General features: G+C 42.2%; 1 protein-coding gene across 1 annotated transcript in view; it reads right to left on the bottom strand.

Annotated features, from left to right (window-relative positions):
• Positions 1-6,750: 6,750 nt before the first annotated feature.
• LOC120029862 (neurexin-1-beta-like) overlaps positions 6,751-26,740 on the bottom strand; it is a 99,753-nt gene continuing 79,763 nt past the window's right edge. The window contains exon 4 of the mRNA XM_038975169.1: positions 6,751-9,081. Within this exon, the coding sequence (XP_038831097.1) occupies positions 8,774-9,081 (308 nt within the window). The 3' untranslated portion in view covers positions 6,751-8,773. The remainder of the gene's footprint in view (positions 9,082-26,740) is intronic.

Raw genomic sequence — 26,740 nt, 5'->3', positions numbered from 1 at the left:
GCTGGATCCGGGCGCCGCCGGAGGAATAGGTTGAGCAGGCGGAGGAGGCGCTGGAGGTGAGGTAGGGAGACCACTCCTCTCCCATCGGTCCATTTTCTCCATCATCTGGTCCATCGCTGAGCCGATACGGTGGAGGATGGTCATATGATGGAGAACACGCTCCTCCATAGATGGAAGAGGGGGTGCCGCTGCTCCTGCTGACTCCATGATTATGGTGCGGGCTTCTGTCACGTAGCTAGGATTGGTGGGTGTGGAATTAGGAGCAGAGAGCAGATGTTTCGGGGAAAAACATATTTATTCGGTTGAAAATGGTCACGCCAAAATAAACAGGCGAAAAAGACCGTGAATTTTGGCCCATTCCTCCTGACAGAGCTGGTGTAACTGATTCAGGTTTCTAGGCCTCCTTGCTCGCACATGCTTTTTCAGTCCTGCCCACACATTTTTTATAGGATTGAGGTCAGGGCTTTGTGATGGCCACTCCAATACATTGACTTTGTTGTCCTTAAGCCATTTTGTCACAACTTTGGAAGTATGTTTGGAGTCATTGTCCATCTGGAAGACCCATTTGCGACCAAGCTTTAACTTCCTGACTGATGTCTTGAGATGTTGCTTCAATGTATCCACATAATTTTCCTTCTTTATGTTGCCATTTATTTTGTGAAGTGCACGACTCCCTCCTGCACCAAAGCACCCCTACAACATGATACTGCCACCCCCGTGCTTCACGGTTGGGATGGTGTTCTTCGGCTTGCAAGCCTCCCCCTTTTTCCTCCAAACATAACGATGGTCATTATGGCCAAACAGTTCTATTTTTGTTTCATCAAACCAGAGAACATTTCTCCAAAAAGCACGATCTTTGCCCCATGTGCAGTTGCAAACCATAGTCTGGCGGTTTTATGGCAGTTTTGGAGCAGTGGCCTCTTCCTTGCTGAGCGGCCTTTCAGGTTATGTCGATATAGGACTCGTTTTACTGACCTTCAGGCGTTTGGAAATAGCGCCCAAGGATGAACCAGACTTGTGGAGGTCTACAATTCTTTTTCTGAGGTCTTGGCTGATATCTTTTGATTTTGCCATGATGTCAAGCAAAGATGCGCTGCGTTTGAAGGTAGGCCTTTAAATACATTCACAAACAAATACACCTCCAATTTACTCAAATTATGTCAATTACCCTATCAGAAGCTTCTAAAGCCATGACATAATTTTCTGGAATTTTTCGAGCTGTTTAAAGGCACAGTTAAATTAGTGTATGTATACTTCTGACCTACTGGAATTGTGATACAATGAATTTTAAGTGAAATAATCTGTCTGTAAACAATTGTTGGAAAAATTACTTGTGTCATGCACAAAGTAGATGTCTTAACTGACTTGCCAAAACTATAGTTTGTTAGCAAGACATTTGTGGAGTGGTTGAAACACCAAGGTTGGAGTCATTAAAACTAATTTATGTAAACTTCCGACTTCAACTGTATATGTGTATGGATGTATAGAGATATATATATTTACACCAAAAATATGTGGGGTTTGGAAATGATGCAGACAATTACATTGATGGAAGCAACAATCTATCCACAATATTAAAGCTGATCCACCCCTGAAGTAAAAAATGTAATTAAAAAAAATAAAAACAATTGGGAATTCTGTACAGAATAACAAATATTCCAAAACATGCATCCTGTTTACAATAAAGCACCAAAGTAAAAGTGCATAACATGTGGCAAAGAAACTGACTTTTTCCTGGATACAAAGTGTTATGTTTGGGGCAAACTGTAACGGCTGTCAATGTCGTTCTCCTCCTCGGACGAGGAGGAGCATGGATCGGACCAAGATGCGGAGGGATAAGTGTTCATTATTTAATGACAAAACAACAAAGCACTTCAACATACAAAACAACAAACGTGACAAACCCGAAACAGTCCTGTGTGGCCCAAACGCTGACACAGGAACAAACACCCACAAAACACAAGTGAAACCCAGGCTGCCTTAGTATGATTCTCAATCAGGGACAACGATAGACACCTGTCTCTGATTGAGAATCATACCAGGCCGAACACAAAATCCCAACATAGAAATAGAAAACATAGACTGCCCACCCAAAACTCACGCCCTGACCAATAAACACATACAAAACAAGAGAAAACAGGTCAGGAACGTGACACAAACAACACATCACTGAGTACCACTCTTCACATTTTCAAGCTTGGTGGTGGCGGCATCATGTTATGGGTATGCTTGTCATTGGCAAGGACTAGTTAGTTGTTGATGATAAAAAATTAACGGAATAGAGCTAAGCACTGGAAAAGTCCTAGAGGAAAACCTGGTCCAGTCTGCTTTCCAACAGATACTGGAAGACATATTCACCTTTCAGCAGGACAATAACCTAAAATACAAAGCCAAATATACATTGGAGTTGCCTACCAAGATGACAAATCAAAATCAAATCTACAGCCCAGAATTGAAAATTGCTGTCTCGCAATGATCAACAACCAACTTGTCAGAGGTCATCTTTCATTACCTTGCAAATATTGTACAATCCAGGTTTGTAAAAGCTTGTAGCAATTTACACAGAAATACTCACAGCTGTAATCTGTGCCAAAGGTGATTCTAACATGTATTGACTCAGGGGTGTGGATACTTATGTAACTGAGATATTTCTGTATTTCATTTTCAATAAATTTGTAAAAATGTCTTAAAACATGTTTTACTTTGTCATTATGGGGTATTGTGTGTAGATAGGTGAGAGAGAAAATATATTGAATCCGTTGTAGAATAAGGCTGTAACATAACAAAATGTGGAAAAGGTCAAGGGGTCTGAATACTTTCGGAATGCACTGTACTATTATTATAACAAAGGTTTTACGATCCCATGGATGCAAGCACCTACTGTATATACAAGGTTATGAAATTGTAGTTAAATAAAGGTTAGGTAATCAATAACACTCAATAGCACAATAACACTTCTGTACTGACTTTTACCTTTGAGAGGCTATAGGAGCTTTGCATGCCTCCAGGTACTCATGGGATTTCTGTAAATATGAATCCTACCAGGGGCGCAACTTTGGTTTTAGAAGTGGGGGGACATAAACTTTTTATTTTTATCCAGTCTGATAAACACTCCAAACAGCCTACCCGACCGCTCGGGAGGCGTCCACATGGTCCTAAAGCACACCGTTGCCTCGTGTTGTATCACATTCCAATGATAAAACTGACGGGGACAAAAATGCAATTTCAGAATGTAGGGTGTGACATGTCCCCACTGTCACCATAGAAAGTTGCGCACCTGAATCCTACTGTAGCCTATCGTCATGAGGAACTCAGTTCACAGGAAGTGAAGAACAGAGGTGCCATCTAAATTGAATTGTTTATAATGGTCCAGGTTCAGCCAGAGACAGATGAATAAATGATCTATCACTACTTACTTAGTAACTTACTTTCTTTCATACTCATCTGATACGTACATACAGTACTTCCCAACAGGATGCTTCCTTTGGGTCTTCCTCAACATTCCTTATGGATGTCTACAGTATCTTCTGTCTGTCTCCAAAATAAGTACTAAAGCAGACTCTCAGCCAGTCCCTGACTAAACAGTCAAATCACACTGGGGGGATTTAATGCATTATTAACCATACATTAAATTCTATGTCGTGTCCCACTTTCTACTAAATTGGCCAAAACACAGACTACTAATCATCCAGTATTGACAATAATTGGCCAAAACAGTTTCATACATTTTTGTTAAGATTATGTGAACATTACCATACTGTACATTGGTTCCCGTACATAGAATAACCTCTGCATGAGCGGCTAGCCGCACTGAAGGAGAATCAGTAGAAGGATCCCCGGGACATGGCTCTAGGAGCGTTCGGGACGAGGGAGTGAAAGAGGAGAAATTGTGGTTAGTGCAGAGAAGGAGAATTACATGAGTGTGCCGAATTTAAGGGACATGTGGTACAGCCAGCTCAGATAGAGAGGCAAGACAGGGCGGTCTAGTCAGGGACTGGCTGAGAGTCTGCTTTACAGGGGGGTTGAGAGGGAGAGATACAGGGAGAGGGAGAGATACAGGGAGGGGGAGAGGGAGAGATACAGGGAAGGGGAGAGGGAGAGATACAGGTAGGTTGAGAGGGAGCGATACAGGGAGAGGGAGAGATACAGGGAGGGGAGAGGGAGAGATACAGGTAAGGGGAGAGGGAGAGATACAGGGAGGGGGAGAGAGCGAGATACAGGGGAGGGAGATGGAGAGATACAGGTAGAGGAGAGGGCGAAATACAGGGAGGGGGAGAGACACAGGGAGAGGGAGAGGGAGCGATACAGGGAAGGGGAGAGAGAGATACAGGTAGGGGGAGAGACACAGGGAGGGGGAGAGAGAGATATACAGGTAGGGGGAGAGGGAGAGACACATGGAGGGGGAGAGAGAGATACAGGGAGGGGGAGATATACAGGGAGGGGGAGAGGCAGAGATACAGGGATGGGGAGAGAGAGAGATACAGGGAGGGGAGAGGGAGAGATACAGGGAGGGGGAGAGATACAGGGAGGGGAGAGGCAGAGATATAGGGAAGGGGAGAGGGAGAGAAAGAGCGAGAGAGTGAGAGGGAGAGAGAAAGAGAGAGAGAGAGAGAGAGAGAGAGAGAGAGAGAGAGCAAGGGGGAGAGAGAAAGGCGTCTGGTACAGTATGTAGAGCACAGATAACAAAGGAGGGAGTGACAAGAGAGCCTGAGTGAAAGAAAATGACAGAGCATGGGAGTGAAAAAGACGGAAAAGAGAGAAAGGAAAACGGAGGACAGAAGAGTGAAGTATGGATAAACAAGTTACTAAAATTACTTCCTCCCTCGCTCCTCGTCCTCTGGTAAAGAATAAAACCCTAGTTTAAATCTTTCAGATCCCTTTCACCCATTTCATTTGTTATTCGAAATACCCTTCTTCAGTTACTCTCTCAGTCTTATTACAGAGGCATTTTGGGTCCACGTCACATTGTCAGTCCTTTGCTGCCCCTATCATCTTTCATGACCTTGTCAGCATCTGTCACTCACTACCCCCTCTGTCCTCCTTTCCTACCTCTCCATGAAGTTTCCCAGAGAGGAAAAAGTGAAGAAATCTGTCAAAATCTGGCCATGTGAGAATACAGCGATAAACAGACTAAATGGGGATTTTTTGTATGGATGTCTATGAGAATGTCAGATTTGGTCAACAAAAAAATTGTAATGCTAATTTGATAAGTGAGGCTTATTTGAACAAATATAAGTTTCATAAGGTTTAGGTTGTTATGCACATGGCATCTCGGTAACTTTGAGAAAACATTTTTATATTGAAGTTTCATATCTGCCCTCTCATTGGCTAGAATGTTCCCACCTGATCTCGAATTCTCCCGCTTGCCTTTCCGCCTTTGCAACAACGACTCCTATTGTTAGGGCGGATACAAGACTATCTCGTCATTACAGTATCCTCACATCAGTAACTTTATTGATCCCTGCCAGGTTAACATGGAGGCCTCTTCATGGGTTGCATGTTCTGAGACACTGAGACAGCAAGGACTCACAGGGTTCCGTATCTGATTCAGGATCTGCACGGAATCTGATTCCCTCTGGCCTTTTTTTAGCTTCTTCATAGCAGTAGATTCAAATATATTTGGTCACGTCACGTTATCTGTTGAAGTAATCTTTCCATCTTCCGGCCAGGGGGTGTATAATGTACTTAGGTTTTAGCATGCACAACAATTTCACACATACATATTATGTGTTGTACTGTATGTGCTCCTAATGCATTCTGTAATCATATAACAGTGTATGAAATTGCTAATTTAGCTAGCCTATCTGTGAGGAGGGAAGGAGTGGAGGATTTCTGAGTTACACTGGTGACTGATCAATGAACAATTCTGTGAGGTTGTTTTCAAATAACATAAAAGTCAGACACACTGGGAGGCGCATGCATTCCAGAATATGAATACAATATGTACAGTCCAATAGATAGGGGTCTTTTTTTATATGTGTCAGGTCAGACAATGTATTGGTCAGAAAGTGTAACTGAAAGCTCTATACTACATGTTACATGTGAGGTACATGTGACATTCCCCTTCTCCTGTCTCCATAACAAGCTATATCTATTTACTTCCCAGGGGGCAGAACGAGGCGAGGCCAGCATAGAGGTGTTGTCTCCTTAACCTTGAAGTGCATTCCCTTTGTGTTCTCTATGCAGGAGAGATATGTTCTGGTCTTCTCAAATGGGACACTATTCCATTTATAGTGAGGAGCCCTATTCCCTATATACAGTAGTGCACTACTATGGGAATAGGGCTCCCCACTATAAAGGGAATAGGGTGCCATTTGGGACACATGCATGCTATAGCTCCCATAGGTTTTATTGGCCATAAATAACTACAAGTATGCCAACTACAAATGTGATCTAAACTTGGTAGTTGGCACTCAGTGTACAGCATATATGTTTTTTTGCTAGTTATTGAATGAATGGATTAATAAAGTAGTGTATAATTTAGCTAAGTAGTTATATCTAGGATAAAATGTACAGATCATTCTAGGAAATGAAGAGAATTGACATGAATACAATAAACATAACAAAGAAAAATAAACAGAAAGGTAAACCAATTAACCATTTAGTAATTAACAATACACATTTCTCACTTCACAATGATCTTACCGTAGCACCCACACATTAGTTTAATGAATTTCCTCAACTGAAGTTCACTTAGGTAATATTTTATTTCATTTATTCATTTAATTTTTCAAAACTATTTTTTTCCATAATAAATTTTACTTTGATTTCAATAATAAAGAAATAGTCACAATTTGAACATAAAATACCGTAGAAAAAAATACCACAGGTAGAAATAAACAAAAGAAACAAACAAACAAGGAAGAATTCATAATCATCATTATTTATAGGTCATAGTAGTTCTCCTCATACTCATTCCAAGTACATCAGGTCGTCAGGAAAGCAGAATAGAATTGACATTAGAATGACAGTACAAACACACAAACGGTTGAAATGGTTACTTCTTTGTCTTATTTCTTCTTCAGATTGTTTCCATCAGCCCAAGCGTACACTGGACAATCATATTATAGGACCACTTGGAAACACATACATCATCATCATCATCATTCGGAATATAGGTCTTCATTCTCAAGTAGCTAGGTTTAGTTTGGCGGGCAGGTATCGGGAGGAAGGCAGTCTGTTACTGTTATTGCCCCAGCAATTGGGAGGGGGCGGGAATGGGGAGAAAGGCAGTGAAACCCTGGAGACGTTACCTCATCCTGCATGTCATCATCATGCCATGCCTCTGCTGTACACTATTATCATTGCTTTGTAGAGTTTGAGGACCAAGTCAGGTTACTACTGGGCCGGGTTAATATATCTATTAGATCAGGTTGGCATTTGTATAAAAACTCAACAGGAACACATGTATAAAGGCGGAATGAATAATTAAATAATCCCCCCCAAAAATGGCATTGCGGATCGATGTCATCGTAAAATCTTCTATATCTAGCAACACTTAATAACATTTAATTTTGTATTTTTGTAATTTTCTTATTTATTTTTTTATTCCAAAAATGGTTGGAGGAGGAGCAGATATAGTTTGCGTGGTCATCTATACAACAGGCTATAAAACACCACTTTGTCACAGTCCAGAAAGCACATATAGATGTGGTTGTACTGTATATAAACATATGTACTGTAACTGTAATAAGATACGTTTTACGTGCATGGAGTTCCAGTATCAGAATGATCGCGTTCAGAACGTTCCGACTTCTCCTTCCAGAATTCTGTTAAACACATTGCCTTAGATTCCACACTGATGTTGAAAACCAAGTCGTCCAGAATTCTTAACTGGCAAAGATGAATCTTGAATAAAACTTGACATAAGTCTTTCAAGATCAAGATTAATCGTAGGCCCTTTTGTCTTTGCACTGTTAACAGATCGGGCGGCCATTTTTTATATTAGTCTGTTTTGGGCCATTACTGCCACTATAAAAAGTGCAAATACTTTGGCTGATTCCTCAAACAAACGTACCATCTTTATCCTTTCACTTCCTTCTTTACTGTTGCCTTGCCTTCCCATGATCTCTTTTCTTTCACTCGTCATCCGTTGTTGGAAATGTTTGGAGTTGGGTTTTCTTTATGTACCTTATTTATGCGTTTTGTGTTTTATGTATTTTCTCGTAAAGATCCCAGCAAACACAAAGACAGGATATGTAAATGATAACATGAAAACATTGGAGTTTGTTGTTGTAATATTGTATATTTCTCAATTGTATATCTCTCCTGTCACATTTAACTCAAACTTCGAGAGTGAGATATTGGCTAACCAATATCCTGGTAATAAACAGAACAAGTCACAGATGGCGTTAATTGGTTAGTTTGTTTGTTGATCCATGATGTATAGGTACTTGGGTTGATTATCTGATTATTCTGCAGCTTGCCATAAGGTTGAGACACTCTTTCTTATCATTAGTATAGTCCAGTACAGTACCGCCATCTCCCTGGTGCTATTTCTTATAGTCCAGTGTGCTTGGGTAGAAGAATCTAAAGGAAGATGTTTCGTTTTTTACTCCTTTTCACTTTCCAGTATACCACCACCCACCATGTCTTAGATAAAATGAAAGACTAAATGTTCTTTTGTTGTTTTTGTTTAATTTTGTTTGTTCGTTATTATACACTTTTTATTGGTCTTCCGATCTCCGGATTCGTCTTTTTGAGTCATAAAAAGTTTTAATAATTGGTCCAATCTTTGCGAGGGGCCAGTGGTGACGACCAGAGACAGTAAGGATCACACGTAATACTCCTTGTCTTTATTCTTCTTGCTCTTAGAGGAAGTCTTGGCGGCGTTCGGCGGTTTCTCCTTCACCACCGTCCCGTTGGACTGCGATGTGTTACTGATGTAGTTACGGCTCTCGTCTACATGGTAAGAACCCTCATCCCGGTTGCGGTATTTGTACATGGCGTAGAGCAGGATGAGTATACAGAGGGCGGCTGCCGCTATGATTCCAACCACCATCCCCGTGGTACTGCTTGACTCACGGAACACCCCCTCCGATGGACCAGGGTAGCCCTTCACCGCAGGACCTGTTGGGTTAGCTGTGGAGAGGACGAGAGAGGGATATGGATAGGGAGAGAGAAAGGGGGTTAGGGGAGAGAAAGAGAGAGGAGGAAGTGAAGGGGGTTAGGGGAGAGAAAGAGAGAGGAGGAAGTGGAGGGGGTTAGGGTGGAGAGAGAGAGAGAGCGAGAGGAGCAAGTGGAGGGGGTTAGGGGACAGAGAGAGAGAGAGGGAGAGAGAGAGAGAGCGAGAGAGAGCGAGAGAGAGGAGGAAGTGGAGTTATTATAAGTAGCTCATATCCAACACAAGGAAGACTATACCATTCCACACAGAACACATTCCATAGCTTATATACTTCTGACAAATACTCAAAAATAAGTATCACAATGAAAGTTTATTTTCACCTTTATTGATTTCACACAATGACAACAGAAAGTGAATGGATTTCTCTCAGGTGCATTAACATCAATATACAGTATGATCAATATCATTAGCCACTATGAAAACAGCCTCAAGGTGTGCTAGCAGATTCCAGATCCCCTGACCTGAGTGCACCTACCAACAGTCACTTCATTCTATTTGTATGAGTAACTCATAACCAGTGCACCTTTCCAACAATCACTCATAACCATGACATGGATGAGCTCACCCACATACGGTAGAGTAGGGATGTGAGGACATTTTGACAGTCCACAGTGATTCATAGTCACCAACAACAGGCCATCCAGAGAGAACCAGCTTCGTCATTATGATGCAAATTACAAATTAGCAACATAATGATCCCCATCAATTTCAGTATATTTCATTTTCAATGAATGAAATGAATTGGCAATGGCCAATGCGGTCTCTGTAATGAACTCTAAATGTTTGATAACAGCGGATTAATAACTGAGCTATATTGCACTTTTGGGAGCCATTTGCACCGACTGAATGGGAAGCTGATTAGATATCAGACAGCCCTCTTTGTGTTCCGAGTGCCGTCCAAATTATAATCCATCTTCCATCAGCTTTCTCTGATAGGCCCCTCCACTGTTCCCCTTCATATCACTCTCTCCCATTCTCTCTCTCATTTTTATTTCTCTTTCTCGGTGTCGAGCTCTCTCTCTCATTTTCTCGTTATCCCTCTCTCTCTGTGCTAATGCCCTCCTTAGATTAAGTACTTTTAAACTTTCACCTCATCTCTTCCTCCTCTATTCCTTTATACCTTTACCTAACTTAGTGGTTCATGTTCTGACTTCAGGTTCCTGTGCACAATGTAATGGCAGATTACAGCTCATGAGAAACCCTGGACTAGAGCACTAGAGCAGGTATGCTAACAACAGACATAGGCTATGTCCCAAATGGCATCATATTCCCTATATAGTGCACTACTTTTGACCAGGGCCCATAGGGACTAAATAGAGGTAAAAACAATATATATATACTGTACATAGGCACTATATAGGAAATAGGCTGCCATTTGGGTCATAGTCACAAATGCAAGGACAGGAGAAGAGAGTGCAGTAGTGCAGGTGAGCAGCTAACAATGCTAGCAGACACTCAAGGACAAGACGAGAGGAGAGCAAGCGCCGCTAGGAGATTGAGTGTGACTGAGCCGAGCAACAGATTAGCTTTGCCCGTGACAAGCCAAGTTATCCTTGTAGACAGGTGTGAAGAAGGCGCTGGCCTTGTGGGCACAAGCCACAGGCTGACACGCTGGCGACACACCCCTCCTCCAGCTAACATTGTGAAAGGAGAGAGAGGAGAGTTTACAGTGGGTTAGCTACTTGTGTTACATTTTCAATCTATTCTTCGGTTCAGGGTCAAAGATTCGACAGTGGAGATAATGTGGTGGCTGGTGGTGTGAAGAGGAGGAGGTGGGGGAGGAGGAGGGAGGAAGAGCGGTAGAGAGAGGGAGAGAGAAAGAAGAGAGAGAGGAGAGGGTGAGAGAGGTAGAAAGAGAGAGGGAGAGCGATAGAGGTAGAGAGAGGGAGATAGAAAGAGAAACAGAGAGTGACTTGTTCGTATGGAGCCGTGTTCATATGCAGCCAGTCTAGCAACCTCTCCCTGACCTCGCCCGCCGTCTTGTCAACCGTCGCCCGTGGAGTGAAGATCAAGCGTGCACAACTTGTACTTTCGCTTTAAATCATTCCAAAAAGGTCAAATAAGGGGAGCTTATATTTGTCCTGTTTCACACATGTACAAGTGTGTAACCTGTACAGTGTGTGGTGAAATGGAAATGTGTTTTTTGTCTATTCCACTCCTCCTGAGACCAGCCAGGTCACCCGTGATACAAGTCAGTATTCGACGTCCATCCATGTCTGAGGACGGGAGATGATGTGGAAACCGGCCACTAGGGGCAACAGTGAGTGCTGTTACCTGATTCCTTTAGTTATTACTTACATACACATACAAACGGCTACATCATACAAACATCACTACATCACACCTGGTCAGACCAACTAGCCCCCACCCCTACAGTATATCCCTTATTACTTCCTGCCACATGACCTCAAACTGCACCATTTTGTTTCTCTCCATTGCACACTCTCTTTAGATTTTTTGATAAGAAAGCATTTGACCTTTCCATTGCGTGAACTACGGAGGATTGGCTGATTTCCAGTTTTTGAGTATACGTTTTTTAAAGATAATCGATGAGAAGAGTATTGTCCAACCAATTGGGTATCTCACTGCACACTCATATATCATGTCTTCAAATATACAGACAGACAAATTAAAAGTACATTTACATTGCAGTACCTCTGACATCCATCTTTCCAACTCCGCCCATAACTTTTTTAATTTTGAAACATTCCCAGAAGGCATGAATTATTGAGTCATTAGTAGTTTTACACTTCAGACATGACTCTGCCGTTGTGCTGTAGAATTATGTCTCTTGTATAATACATTCTATACAATAGTTTATACTGGATTAAGAAAACATTTTCATTAACTGTAATTTTGTTTGTTATGTTCCAACACTCCCTCCATCTTGTGTCAATATCAGTTATTTTTATATCTTGGTTCCAATAGTTTATATTTGTTTCTACGAGATTGTCCGTTGTATAGGCTCACTGCAAGATTTTGCATACAGTAAAAAAAAAAATCAAATTTACATTTTGTGATATAAAACTTTTAAGTTGGATTTATTTGAAAATATTGGTCAACCCAAAATTGCTTTTTAAAGCTGTCTAGGAAATACATAGATTTCCTATTACCAAGTCATTTACGGTTTCTATGCGTTTAGTTTTAATTGGTATTACCGAAAATGAATATAAAAACTTTGGCAGCCATGCCATTCTAAAGAGGTTCATTCTAACTGTAAGATTTAGGATAAGAATATTCCATGTAACTAGATCTGCTTTCATATTGTTGAGTAATGGAATAAAGTTATCTTTATATATTTGTTGTTTGTTTTCACTTATTAAGCATCCTAAGTATTTCATATTTTTTTGTGGTCCACATAAAGGATTGCTGTAGATTGTGAGTTTTTTTCTTATATTACCATTATTTACTTTTTTCCCATGTAAATTTTATAACCTGAGATTTTTGAGTATTAAAAATTGGTCAGGTACATCAGGAGATCATCTGCAAATAATTTTTGTTTATATTCCTGTTTACCAATACTGATACCTGTTATGTTAATGGGTCCTGTCTAATTCTTTCTGCAAGCGGTTACAATTGCCAGGGGGTCGGGGGGACATCCTAGTCTAGTGCCCCTTTCTAAAGCAATTTCATCAGATAATGTATTATTTGTGTATATTTTTCTTTAGGACGTTTACACAATATGTTTTATAAATAAAAAAAATTCAGCTAGAAAGTTTAAAGTTTCCAATGTTTAGAATAGAAAAGGCCATTCAACACAATCAAAAGCCTTTTTTCGGCATCAACAGCCATTATTGATTCATCTATATCTGCCCAAAGGTTGCAAGTTCGAATCCAGCGATAGAAAGTCGTTTTTAGATTTTGTTTTAAGTCTATCCCAAACCTTAAGCCTAACCTTAAAAATATGGAGTTAATGCCTAAACATAAACACTTTGGAATTTGACGTTTGCAACAATCTTGAAATTATGTGTTTGAAAAACATGGATGAACGTCTGTTTCTGACGTGAGACTGTTAGAGCTAGTTGCCTGAGACACCCTCTGCGAGTGGGGTCACGGCATGGGATCAGACATTATCGAAGGTGACCCGAGAGAAACTAGGGTTAAATGCCTTGCTCAAGGGCAGATATTTTTTACCTAGTCGGCTCAGCTTTTCGGTTACTGGCCTAATGTTCTAACTGCTAGGCTGCATGCCAATGGGAGTCAATGGGAGACAGAATACCACCCACTCAGTCTCCCTCTCCCTTCTGACACCCCCCCCCCCCACCCATCATTGATGTGTTGCAAATATTATATAGAACCAGTGGGCAACAACAACACATCACTGATCTTATGGAAACATATCTCAATGTACCACTAGGGATCATAGAGAGATTTAAAGAGATAATAGAAATGCTTTACTTTTGCCTGCTGCGTGTCTTGAATCTATCAGTTTGTTCTTCTACTCTCTATACTAATCTCATGAAACATAAGCTCTTCTCCTGTCCTTCTTCACCCCAAGCATCTGTTGTACAGTACAGTACAATTAGCACATAATGCATGCTAATAGGGACCAATTTGGAAGATATAGAGAAGATCTAGAAGAAGGAAATAATGGGACAGTGTTGCTCCCAACAACAAAGACATGACCATCAGATGAACCCTGTAGCTACCTCACTATGGTATGACAAGGATTAAGGATTTTATACTTTGATATATTTTTTTCCCTCTTCTTTTTTTGTGTGTCAGTTTCATCTGATATTCCTACAAGTTTAATGAACAGAGGGTGAAAGAAAAGGACATGAGCTAAAACGATTTATAGATAAGATGAAGATTACTTTATTGGTCAATTAATTGCACACAAGGTCCAAACGAAATTTGACTTCTGTTTTTAACCCAACTGCTCAGAAAGACACACATACATACAGAAGCACATACACTTTTTTTGTTGTTTGGGAGAGGTGCAGGGGGCTGCCACATTTGGCGCACTGGGAGCTGTTGTTGTGTGTTGTTAAGTGCCTTGCTCAAGAGGCACAATGGCAGGCAATGGCATTTAGGTTTTGAAATCCAGCAACCCTCCGGTTGGCAGCTCAATTCCCGCCCAATTTTTTCCTGTCCGAACACGGGATTAAAACTGTAGTCCATTTGTCGCTATTACAGCGAATTAAGGATTCATTTATCTTCAATGAGCGGACTGGTCTGGGGGGGAGGGAGTACCATACAGTGAGATTCACTACTTAGCAGACTGGGATGGGGAGGGAGTATAGAGTTCAGAGAACAGTGAGATTCACTACTTAGCAGACTGGGATGGGGAGGGAGTATAGAGTTCAGAGAACAGTGAGATTCACTACTTAGCAGACTGGGATGGGGAGGGAGTATAGAGTTCAGAGAACAGTGAGATTCACTACTTAGCAGACTGGGATGGGGAGGGAGTATAGAGTTCAGAGAACAGTGAGATTCACTACTTAGCAGACTGGGATGGGGAGGGAGTATAGAGTTCAGAGAACAGTGAGATTCACTACTAAGCAGACTGGGATGGGGAGGGAGTATAGAGTTCAGAGAACAGTGAGATTCACTACTTAGCAGACTGGGATGGGGAGGGAGTATAGAGTTCAGAGAACAGTGAGATTCACTACTTAGCAGACTGGGATGGGGAGGGAGTATAGAGTTCAGAGAACAGTGAGATTCACTACTTAGCGTTGTATTAGCGCTCCTGTCTGTATTGTGCTGACACTGATGTGTCTTTGTCCAGACAGATTAACCTTCATTAAGGATTATCAGACTAATAGTCCAGCGCCCAATGAGGTCTATCAAACTATACACACGACCCTCATCAATTAGTGTCATTACCAGTAGATATACAGTGGCCAATCTATATACTGTAACCTAATACCAACCCTAAATGTACAGTACATTAAGGCTTATTAGTCTGTACTCCAGCACCAATGGTGTCTATGAAACACAACCCATGGAACAACCTCTTAATCCCATGAGTCACTGGTTAGCGTCACACATGCAGTAGATGTACAATAAGCATTTAATATAACCTAAAACCAACCCTAAATGTACATGAAGGATTATTAGAGTGTAGTCCAACACAATCAAACACCTGACCCATGGAACAACCCATCAGTTATCGGTTAGCCTTACCCATGCAGTAAATATACTGTAGGTCCACCATTTTATGGGTTTTGTTTGGTAAGTACTGTAGGTCTATCTCTCTGCTGTTTTTCAATAGAGCAGGGATTTCTACCCGGTATTTACAGTTGAAGTCGGAAGTTTACATACACTTATGTTGGAGTCATTAAAAGTAGTTTTTCAGCCACTCCACACATTTCTTGTTAACAAACTATAGTTTTGGCAAGTCAGTTAGGACATCTACTTTGTGCATGACACAAGTCATTTTTCCAAAAACTGTTTACAGACAGATTATCTAATTTATCCTTCAAAACAAAGAGGTGATCCTAACAGGGAATTTTTACTAGGATTAAACATCAGGAATGTTGAAAAATTGAGTTTAAATGTATTTGGCTAAGGTGTATGTAAACTTCCGACTTCAACTGTATCTCCCTGTTGTAACACACCTGAATCAGCTAATCAAGGTCATGGTGAGCAGCTAATTAGTAGAATCAGATGTATAAGATTAGGGTTAGGTTGAAGCAAAATCCAGCTAGAGGGTTGCTATTCATGAGGGGGGTTGGTGTATGTCTGGACCCCCTCCCTGTCCTTCCTTTAGTTGGGGTGGAGAGAGAAAGATAGTTGTTATGGGGAGGTAGTCACGTACACTGACGATTGTTTAACAGACAAATGGTGGCCTTTTCATTTGTCCTTAATGAATTAAATAGCATAAAGGAACTTTGAAAATCCCTTTTTTGAGTGCGGAACCTCAACAATTTATTCGTATGTCGAGGTAGTGCCATCCCATATCGCTCCCATCCCAGAATGCTTCACTCTCCTCTCCGCATCTTCTTTAACAGTCCATCACCAAGGCAAAGCGAAGGAAATTATAAACCCAGGGAGAAATGGCGCCTGAAACAAGTGTTTAAAATTATGGCCGCTCTTATAAACTCTACTCAAGCGTACCCAAGGGTAAAATTAGACGGACAAAAAACAACCTTAAAGTGGTGAGAGCCTAGCTTCATGATGGTACAGCAGGGGAGAGAGAGAGACAGCGAGAGGGGGGCGGGTGAGAGAGAGAAATGGGAGGGGTATGGAAGGTGAAGCGAGATAGATAGCTAGAAAGAGTGAGTATTAGAGAGACAGGGGAGAAAGGGTAGAGAGAGTGAGAGTGAGAAAGATATTGTGATGTGGAGAAAGATACTGTGAACTAAAGGGGGAAACTTTTAAGGGAGTGAACTGATGTAAAAGCTACCAGAATAACCTTTCTCCCTCTCTTCATTTAATCTCTGGTTGAAACGCTTAGTGTGCCTCCCAAATGGCACACTATTCCCTAAATAGTGCACTACTTTTGACCATTTCCTGACCATAATAAAAAACCCTGCTGTTTTATTCATGTTTTATAACCCTCCGACAACGTGTAATGTTTCAGTCATTTAGTCACAAGTCATTTCCCCTCAGCAAGGCTGTCGGGGCCTTGATGGGTGGTTGGGTTGGGGTTTCAGCAGGAGAGATAGGAGATATACCAATATATCGGGAAAAAAGAGACAGAAAATGAGACAAGCAGATATCATATGACTCTTATTCACCATGATATATACATATGATTGAGCAGAACGTAATGGTATGGCACTAAATTGCGGCAGTGTCGGTGTATGAAAGGCACTGAGAGCGGTAGTTGGAATGAAATGAGGCAAAATTAGGTATTGAAAAGGTGGTCTAGTAGCTCTGATGGTCTACTGTATGTCCTCGAAGCGACAGCTATGGTGATATGTCTCTGCTTTGAATGAAAGAAGTTATTGGAGGATTCTCTTCTCTCTGTGTAATTCTAGCTTGGTCTCTTTCTTCCTCTATAGATGTCAACCTAAAGAGACCACGTCTCTCTCTCTCTTAGCAATCTCTCTTTCCATCTTTCTCTCTCTCTCTCGCTCTCTCTCTCTCTCTCTCTCTCTCTCTCTCTCTCTCTCTCTCTCTCTCTCTCTCTTTCACACACACACACACACACACACACTCTCTCACTTCGCTCTCTCTCTCTTTCTCAGTTTAAATTAAATACAATTCAAAAGGCTTTATTGGCATGGGAAACATGTTTACATTGCCAAAGCAAGTAAACACTCACAAAAGTTTTTAAATAATATAGACTCTCTCTCTCTCTGTGTCTGTCTCTCTCACTCGCAGCTTTCCCTCTGCGTAATCTCTCTCTCCATCTTTCTCTCTCTGCCCCCCCATCTCTCTCTTTCTCTCTCTCTCTCTCTCTCTCTCTCTCTCTCTCTCTCTCTCTCTCTCTCTCTCTCTCTCTCTCTCTCTCTCTCTCTCTCTCTCTCTCTCTCTCTCTCTGTAACATTAGCGGTGTTGCACTGGGACTACTCATTTAAATAGCTTTGAAATGCTCGATGCAAACCCCCTTCATCCTCTACTTCTCTCAAGGAGGAGCGAAATGGGATCACAGATTCCACCCTGTCAGTTGGGATTTAAATAAATGGTCCTCTTTAAAGACTATTTCTCCTCATTTGTCCCTGGCGAAGGGGTTCATTTGTTTGACAATTTGCAATGGGAGTGAGAGCGTGGGGTTGGGGGGGACAGGGTAAGGGATGGGGAACAGGGAATGGGATTGGAGAGGGGGGAGGTAAGTGAGGGGGAGAAATGGAGAGTAGGGAATGGGAGAAGGGATGTAGATGAAGGAGAAAACATGGACGATGGAAAGGGAGTTAAGGAATGAGGGATGTGAGTGCTGAGGAAGGAACATAGAGAGCGAGGACGGGTGAGGCGGAGGGGGGAAGGGGTTACTTCAGGTGAGGGTGAGGCCTGTTCATGTTCTCCTTGTTGTGAAGTAACGGAGCAAACCGGACTACTTAGACTATAATGAACGGATACAGGGCCGACTGACCTTCCTTTAGTGGGATTGATGGCATGGAGAGATGTGCTCTGGTTATGCACTGTCATTTACCCTGTCGTTTATCATCTACACCTGGATGGATTTACTGTAGGCCTATACAATTCTTGCTTTACTGTACACTGGTTTGACAAGAAATATGCATGTATGTTAACCTAGGAGATACAGTTAAATGACAAAACATACAGTATATTGGGATTTGACATCCTTGGGATGGGAAAATATAGTACGAGTACAGGAGCGTGTTGTACTAATAGTAATAGTACTATACAGTACTACAGTTAAAGGGTAGGAAGCAAGAGTTTTTACTCAAGAACGTAACAACACAGTGTGGTCCAGTGGCGACCCGTTATTCTGCCCCACCTGTTTTGAGCCCCACCTGTTTAGCTAAAAAATATCTAATATTGTTTCTAGCAAAACACCAGTCTCAACGTCAACAGTGAAGAGGCGACTCCAGGATGCTGGCCTTCTAGGCAGAGTTGCAAAGAAAAAGCCATATCTCAGACTGGCCAATAAAAAGAAAAGATTAAGAATTGGCAAAAGAACACTGGACAGAGGAACTCTGCCTAGAAGGTCAGCATCCCGGAGTCGCCTCTTCACTGTTGACGTTGAGACTGGTGTTTTGCAGGTACTATTTAATGAAGCTGCCAGTTGAGGACTTGTGAGGGGTCTGTTTCTCAAACTAGACACTCTAATGTACTTGTCCTCTTGCTCAGTTGTGCACCGGGGCCTCCCACTCCTCTTTCTATTCTGGTTAGAGCCAGTTTGCGCTGTTCTCTGAAGGGAGTAGTACACAGCGTTGTACGAGATCTTCAGTTTCTTGGCAATTTCTTACATGGAATAGCCTTTATTTCTAAGAACATGAATAGACTGACAAGTTTCAGAAGAAATGTATTTTTTCTAGCCATTTTGAGCCTGAATTGAACCTACAAATGCTGATGCTCCAGATACTCAACAAGTTTAAAGCAGGCCAGTTTTATTGATTCTTTAATCAGAACAACAGTTTTCACTGGGCCAACATAATTGCAAAAGGGTTTTCTAATGATCAATTAGCCTTTAAAAATGATAAACCTGGATTAGCTAACACAACATGTCAGCCACATATTTACCATATTTACCAAATAAGTAAATATTACATATTTACTTATTTCCAGATGTCTTCTAAACTGCCCACAACGCACTATTTCTCAACATCAAATGGAGAATCTACTCTGTGATATCTAGTTCGTATGCTAGCTCGGTAGCTAGCTCAAGCTGGCTAACGTTAGCATCCTCATGCTCTTCACAGACTTTGTGGCTGTGTTATCTAGTGGGAACCCGTTAGCACGACAGGCTCTGGTGCCTTCTTGCCGTGGCCTCAAAACAAAAGAGAAAATCATACCTGCTAATTGTGTAGTACCTCGTCTGTTCTACTTTTTGTTTTGTCAACTTTATGGCATGTTCTCTGAGAAGTATCTAAGAAGTAGGCTGTAGGGAGATTTGAGTTTTGTGACTTTTTCCGCCTTGGCTTAGTGTTAGCACGCTAGCTGACTGACATCTGGAATCTATGTAATAGGGATTTTTCGTGCTATATAGCTATTACATTTCACTGACTCTCCCACACCCTAGGAAAACATTTTCCGACATGACTTGCCATTCTTTGGATTTCTGATGGGTTTTATGTAATACCTGGCAAAAATAGAAAAGTGAGATGTAACTTTGCATTGGGACTTTGATGTGTATACTAATGCAAATCCACATGTTACATGTGGTTACGTTTATGCTACCTACCCTTTAAGGATGTTCACCACAATTCAGTATTACATCCAGGACAGTTTAGTCAGCTATAACCATGCATGTAATAGATAGATGGTTATGATAGATAGATGGTTATGTAGTATCCCACCCAGGACTATGGTTGCAAACCTACCTAGCTAGGATGAAGTGCACTCCCCTCCGTATTTATTTGTAAATTTGGCTCTATACGCCAGCATTTTGGTTTTGAGATCAAATGTTTCATGAGGGGACAGTACAGAAGTTCACCTTTTATTTGAGGATATTTTAATATATTTCTGTTTTATTGTTTCGATATGAAAGTACTTTATATATCTAGTCCCCCTATTTGAAAAAGTTGTATTATTTTTTGTATTAGTCAAAAGGTTACTTACTGACACGTCACTGTAATCCACACAGATTAGTTGTACAGTAGCGTCAACATTTCCTCACCACAATCACCAGCTGTCAAACTCAGACTTGTCGCACCACAGCAGAGGATCAGCCCTAGTAGAAAGGTCACTGTAGCAACCTACTGCTGGAGTATAGCTTCCTTCCAGAAGGCCCAACACAAAATGGTATTACTTATAATCTCTCCTCTTCAAATGAGAGAAGAAGAAGTAATGCCATCCATTCATCTCTCTATCTCTTCCTTCCTTCACAAACAGACAGATCATCTGTTTCATCCTACTGCTGGTGTAAGCTGTGTTAAGTAACAAACAGGTGTTACATTTGTCCTTAAAGTACGTAACTGTCCAGTGAAAATCTCACTTCATGTTCTGTTAATTTATACCAAAATAATGTTGTTGGCCTCCTGAGGAGGATGAGCAGTCCAATCAGTGGTCTACTCGCATGCATATTTTTAATGACCGGTATACGCCCACACTATTCCAACACAGAAAATCTGTTTTTTTAAATACTTCATTACCATTTTTTGGAAGGAAAACAATTTCACTCATATGTAATTAATTATAGGTTAATTATAGGCCATATCTAATAGAAATCTGGAAACACTGGAGAGTTTGATTTGAGCCTTTAAGAAGAAGTGACCCCATCCCTCCATCACTCTATCAACTCAACCCCTGCTTGAGCTGCTTCTTTCCTAACATATTAACTTAAGAATGGTTTTACATTTGTCCTTAATTAGCTGAATATCCTCGAGACAAAGAAGTGACACCATCCATTCTTCGCTTGCTTCCTTTATTTACCCATCCATCCCTCCATCTATTCCTTACTTACACTTAAGTCAGGTATTAAGTCTGTCTTTAGATATTAACTTAACTCAATCTTCCGTCACTTCTTTAATTAGCCATTTGTCCTTGAGAAGAAGAGATGATACCATTCACCCCTATATTCATCCATCCATCGATTACCTCCATCCCTCCCTTTACTTTCAGTACGGCAAGCTGGCCTTGGCCTACGTAAGTCTATGTCCATGACCCTGAGTGTGGACCTGAGTGTGTCTGATTTCAGGCATGCATGTGCGAGCCCAGAGTGACTTGCTATCTGATAATGCTCACAGGACTGTGAATTGAACACAGAACTGACCGAGCGAGCATGAAATGAGTTCAACCAATGCTGTGATGATTAATAAACCGTGCTTGACCTTCCAAGTAAATGGTGCAGCGGAGATCTGGAGCCATTTTACCCATAATGCTCAGTGTGAGCGTGTCTGGGTCCAAGGGAGAGAGGGACAGGAAATGAGAGTAGGGCATATGGAAGCTTTCTGTCTCTGCATGACCGCAGCTAAACTCAGGGTGTATCCGAATTGGTACCATATTTCCTATATAGTGCACTACTTTTGACCAGAGCCATTGTGTGTCAATTTGGACACAACCCAAGTGGCTGCTTTAGCTAGAATAAGTCCTGGATGGATGGGTGGGGGGATATGGATACAGTGATGAATGGCATGATGAAATGTATGCCAAGTAGGTTAATATGTTAATACATGTGTGCTAATGTCATCATGAATATTAAAAGGTGCACACAGAATACTAGTGATTTCTATACATTTTTTCTGCTGTGAACTGTATCCGATCCTCAGTCCTGGTTTGCTTTGGAGAAAAACGAATAGACTGTAATAATGAGAGGAAAACAGGGGGCAATAAGGTATTCATATTAATGATGAATATATATAATATTCGTCCTGTATCAGATTCTAGTCTTCTTTCTTGATTATATGCTCATAAACTCACAATGATTAGAGGAAGCCTGATAAGTGCCTAGTGTAAATCCCCAGATTTTTGTTGTTGTTGAACAGAGCACAATATGAGTCAAATGGTTTGAATCTGGTATGAGTGAGCATTTGGTCTTTTGAGCAATTTATCCATATTCTCTTTATCCTCTTCATAAACTTACAATGATTATAATGAAACTGCTGTAGTAGCCTATACTGAAAAAAATATCCTGTGTGAGTGAGTATTTGCCCTTTTGGCTGGGGACAATGGGGACAATGCCAGAGCGAGGCCGCTGCTGCCTGCTGGAAGACTAAAAGGTAACGCCACAATATTTTATGGATGTTATTCCATTCCCTTAGCTAGGGCAATAATGCATTTCATGCATCATAGACCTTTCCTAAAGGGAATCAGGCAGGGGTTAGGGAGGGGGGGGCTACAGCAAGTGTTTACTTTTCGGTTTGCTTAATGCCTCTGCAGAAAGCAATTCCACCACTTGGTGAACCCAGAGAAGGGTCCCGGGAGTTGTGTTTTTCTAAAAACCACCGCTGAGGTGAGCTCCTCTTCTCCTCGTTTCCCCCTCGCTAGGGTTAAATCTGGCATCTGCCACTCAAAACGAATAAACAGACACATTGGTTACGTCCCCAAAAGGCACCCTATTCATTATGTAGGGCTCTGGTCAAAAGTAGTGCACTATGTAGGCAATAGGGTGCCATTTGGGATGCGGAAAATGCCTTAGCGTCAAAGTTTAGCATGCTGATGACGCTGACGCAAAGCCAGAGAGATGGAAGGTTGGAGGAATGGAAGGAGGTTGGAAAGGAGTAAGAAATAATTGAAAATATGAATAGAGAGGAATCAGCATACAGGGAGAGGAGGGAGGGGTGGGGTCTGACAGCCAAGCAGACATGACTGGGAAATCCTGTTCCCTCAAAGACAAGTTATTATTATTATTATTTGTGCATGCACGTGTGTCAGTGAGCCGTGTCAGGGGTTTATCTCCACCGAGGAAGAGATAGGCCAACATCAAATGGAAGAAAATACCAAAATATTGCAAACATGGTTCACAGAATATTGACTACAATGGCGGAAGAATTGGCATAGCTTCATCTGTTAAAGGCCAACAAGCAGAGTCAATTCAAGGGTCTAAAGCACAGACGATGCTTGATGATTTATTTTCTCAATTGCTGTGACGGAATAGCCTATAAATTGTTTGGTTTCAATTGGTGAGGAGGATGTGTCCTTATCTTACTCTTGCTAGGGAATTTATCAAGTCAGAATATGGATATAGGACTTTAGATGCAAAGTCTCATTTTGACTTCAGTTATTTCTTAACATGTCTGCCAGGCAGCACCTAATTAAATAATGTGCTACAGTGGTTGGTGCTCTATAGGCCGTTGCCTTGTTTTCCAAAGCTGGATTTTCCAAAGCTGGATTTTCCAAAGCTGGATTTTCCAAAGCTGGATTTGGAATGCTCATGGCCATGGCATGAGTAAGGTCTATTGACATGCATGGTGCATGGTGCTCAGCAGTGGAACAGAGAAGAGAACATAGGGAGAGAAGGAGAGAGACCTCTTGCTGGGTATGATTGAATAGCCTATTATATGTGGGCAGTGACCTCCCAAGCCAGCAGCGTTGTGTTATTATTTCATTAATCTAGGCGCTAGTATAAAACAATATTTTACCAAAACATTTTATTTTATTTACAGGGTGCTTTCCCTTTCCTGTCACTGCCATTTGATTTATGGGCCTTTTCTATACGTCGTTTTTGTTCACTCTCTTTCATAAACCAAACATATTAGCCACCAAATGTTAAACACTTTGGTGGCTATGTTGATGTCAATGTGATGTAAAAGGCTGGGGGATGGAAATTAGAGGAGCGAAGATGAAAGAGAGAAAAAATGTAGATGATTAACCTTAACCTGCCTAAAGGCAAGTGGTTGGTGGAGAGAGAGAACGTAAGGAGGGGGGTGAGAGATCATTTGCTGAAACGCTGTAGGATGAGTATGATAGCAGCCTTCATACTACTTGGGTTCTCATCTCCAGCCTTCTTGTGTTGGCTAGGCTGTGATGAATTGTATATTTCGCACGACACAGAAGACTTGGAATAACTATTAACAGATGTGAAGAGACAAGGTAAATAAAAATGTGTGAACAAAAACACACATCCATAAAAAAAACTACAGTATGTAGATAAGATACAGTTGGATGTTAGGGATCGCTCTATGGGCTAAAGGGGCAATCTGGCTCTGGTTAGGAACTGATCATTAGATCAACCTTCCATGCCATTTCTCTCTGCTTGACTCCACTGAGAGTTGGCCCAGTCCGTTCGGCTTGACTCCACTGAGAGTTGGCCCAGTCCGTTCGGCTTGACTCCACTGAGAGTTGGCCCAGTCCGTTCGGCTTGACTCCACTGAGAGTTGGCCCAGTCCGTTCGGCTTGACTCCACTGAGAGTTGGCCCAGTCCGTTCGGCTTGACTCCACTGAGAGTTGGCCCAGTCCGTTCGGCTTGACTCCACTGAGAGTTGGCCCAGTCCGTTCGGCTTGACTCCACTGAGAGTTGGCCCAGTCCGTTCGGCTTGACACCACTCAGGATTGGCCCTGTCTGTTCTGTGGGCTCTCACTAGGACATGCAGCTGTTCTGTGAGGTGGCCTTGGCACTGTCCAGACTCAGTGTGTGTCCCAAATGGCACCTTATTCCCTATCTAATGCACTACTATTGACCAGGGCCCAAGGCCAAAGGGCTCTGGTCAAAAGTAATGCACTATGAATAGAATAGTGTTGTCAGGATACCAACATTTTAGTGACAATACAATACCAGACCAAAGTATCATGATACCAAGTAGTGTGTGTGCATGCGGGAACAATTCAGAGTTCACATACACCCCCCACACACAGCCTAGTCTCATCCATATGTATCCCTGTATCACTGTGTGGTGTCTTGAACCAGAGGGCCCAGGGGGAGGATTTGCTGCAATGTGATCTAATCTTAATACCAGCCCCACACTCTTAGAAAAAAGAGTTCTAAAGGGGTTCTGCGGCTGTCCCCATAGGAGAACCCTTTTTGGTTCCAGGTAGAACCCTTTTAGGATCCACGTAGAACCCTCTGTGGAAACGGTTCAAGATGGAACCCAAAATGATTCTACCTGGAACCAAAACGGTTCTATCTGGAACCATAGCGAGTTCTTCAAAGGGTTCTCCGAAGGAGGGACCTTTTTTTCTTAGAGTGCAGCCCTATACTCAGCCCCTGGCCCCAGGCTATCCCAGCACAGCTCTATACTCAGCCCCTAGCCCCAGGCTATCCCAGCACAGCTCTATACTCAGCCCCTAGCCCCAAGCTATCCCAGCACAGCTCTATACTCAGCCCCTAGCCCCAGGCTATCCCAGCACAGCTCTATACTCAGCCCCTAGCCCCAGGCTATCCCAGCACAGCTCTATACTCAGCCCCTAGCCCCAGGCTATCCCAGCACAGCTCTATACTCAGCCCCTAGGCCCAGGCTATCCCAGCACAGCTCTATACTCAGCCCCTAGCCCCAGGCTATCCCAGCACAGCTCTATACTCGGCCCCTAGCCCCAGGCTATCCCAGCACAGCTTTAGCCTTGGTCCCAGCTCTATACCACCATTCTTCACCATATATATCCCTATGTGGTCTCTTCAACCAGAGGGACCAGGGAGATGATTCAATTTGGTGCAGTGTGATCTAATCCGGCTCCTGCTGGAAGATTAGCTCTGTGTGAGTGAACCTCGTGCTGCTGGCTCCGGGGATGCATCCGAAATGGCACCCTATTCCCTATATAGTGCACTACTTTTAACCGGAGCACTATGGGTCCAGGTCATACAGAAGTAGTGCACTAAATAGGAAACAGGGTGCGATTTGTGATACACTAACTCGCCGCTTGCCACAGTTTACTTCCTCCCAGAGGTAAGAGAAATAAAGCAGGGCAATAAGTAAGCTGGTCTGATCGATGTCGCTTGATGGCTGTCGGGGGTTTGAGGGACGAGGAGGTGGGGTCAGGCCGCTGTGGGACGAGTGTCCAGTGATATAGCCTACAGCATGATCTAGAATTGACCTTGGGGGAGAGAGGGGGAGGGGGAGGAGAGAGAGAGAGAGAGAGAGAGAGAGAGAGAGAGAGAGAGAGAGAGAGAGAGAGAGAGAGAGAGAGAGAGAGAGAGAGAGAGAGAGAGAGAGAGAGAGAGAGAGAGAGAGAGAGAGAGAGAGAGAGAGAGAGAGAGAGAGAGAGAGAGAGAGAGAGAGAGAGAGAGAGAGAGAGAGAGAGAGGGAAAGAGGGAGGAGGTAGAGAGCGAGAGAAAGGGCAAAATAAAGAGAGAGAGAGAGAGAGAGAGGGCGAGAGAGAGAGAAAGGGAGAGAGAGTCTGCTGCCATTGGAAAGTTCTCCAAATGGAATCGTCTTGTGTGTTATTTACCTCTAGCCTTCTTTTATCTTATTTGACAGTGATGTTCTGCACTTATAGCGGGTCAGGGTCAAGGTAATTTAGGACATTTCCTAATAATGGGGAAAAGTTCTACAACTACTTTTAATAGTCATAGTCATTTTGCAGAGCATTGAAATTCTAAAGTGCTTTATTGATAATAAAAACTAAGTACAGTACGAAAAAGTAATACAAGTATAGAAATGTATGCACTCACTCTGGATAAGAGCGTCTAGAAAACTCATAGTATAGCACCATAGAGAGCCAAGGAGAGTA

Source organism: Salvelinus namaycush, chromosome 35 (genome assembly GCF_016432855.1).
Source record: "Salvelinus namaycush isolate Seneca chromosome 35, SaNama_1.0, whole genome shotgun sequence".
NCBI lineage: Eukaryota > Metazoa > Chordata > Actinopteri > Salmoniformes > Salmonidae > Salvelinus > Salvelinus namaycush.
Note: the sequence above shows the minus strand (reverse complement) of the source record. Positions and strands in the feature narration are given on the sequence as shown.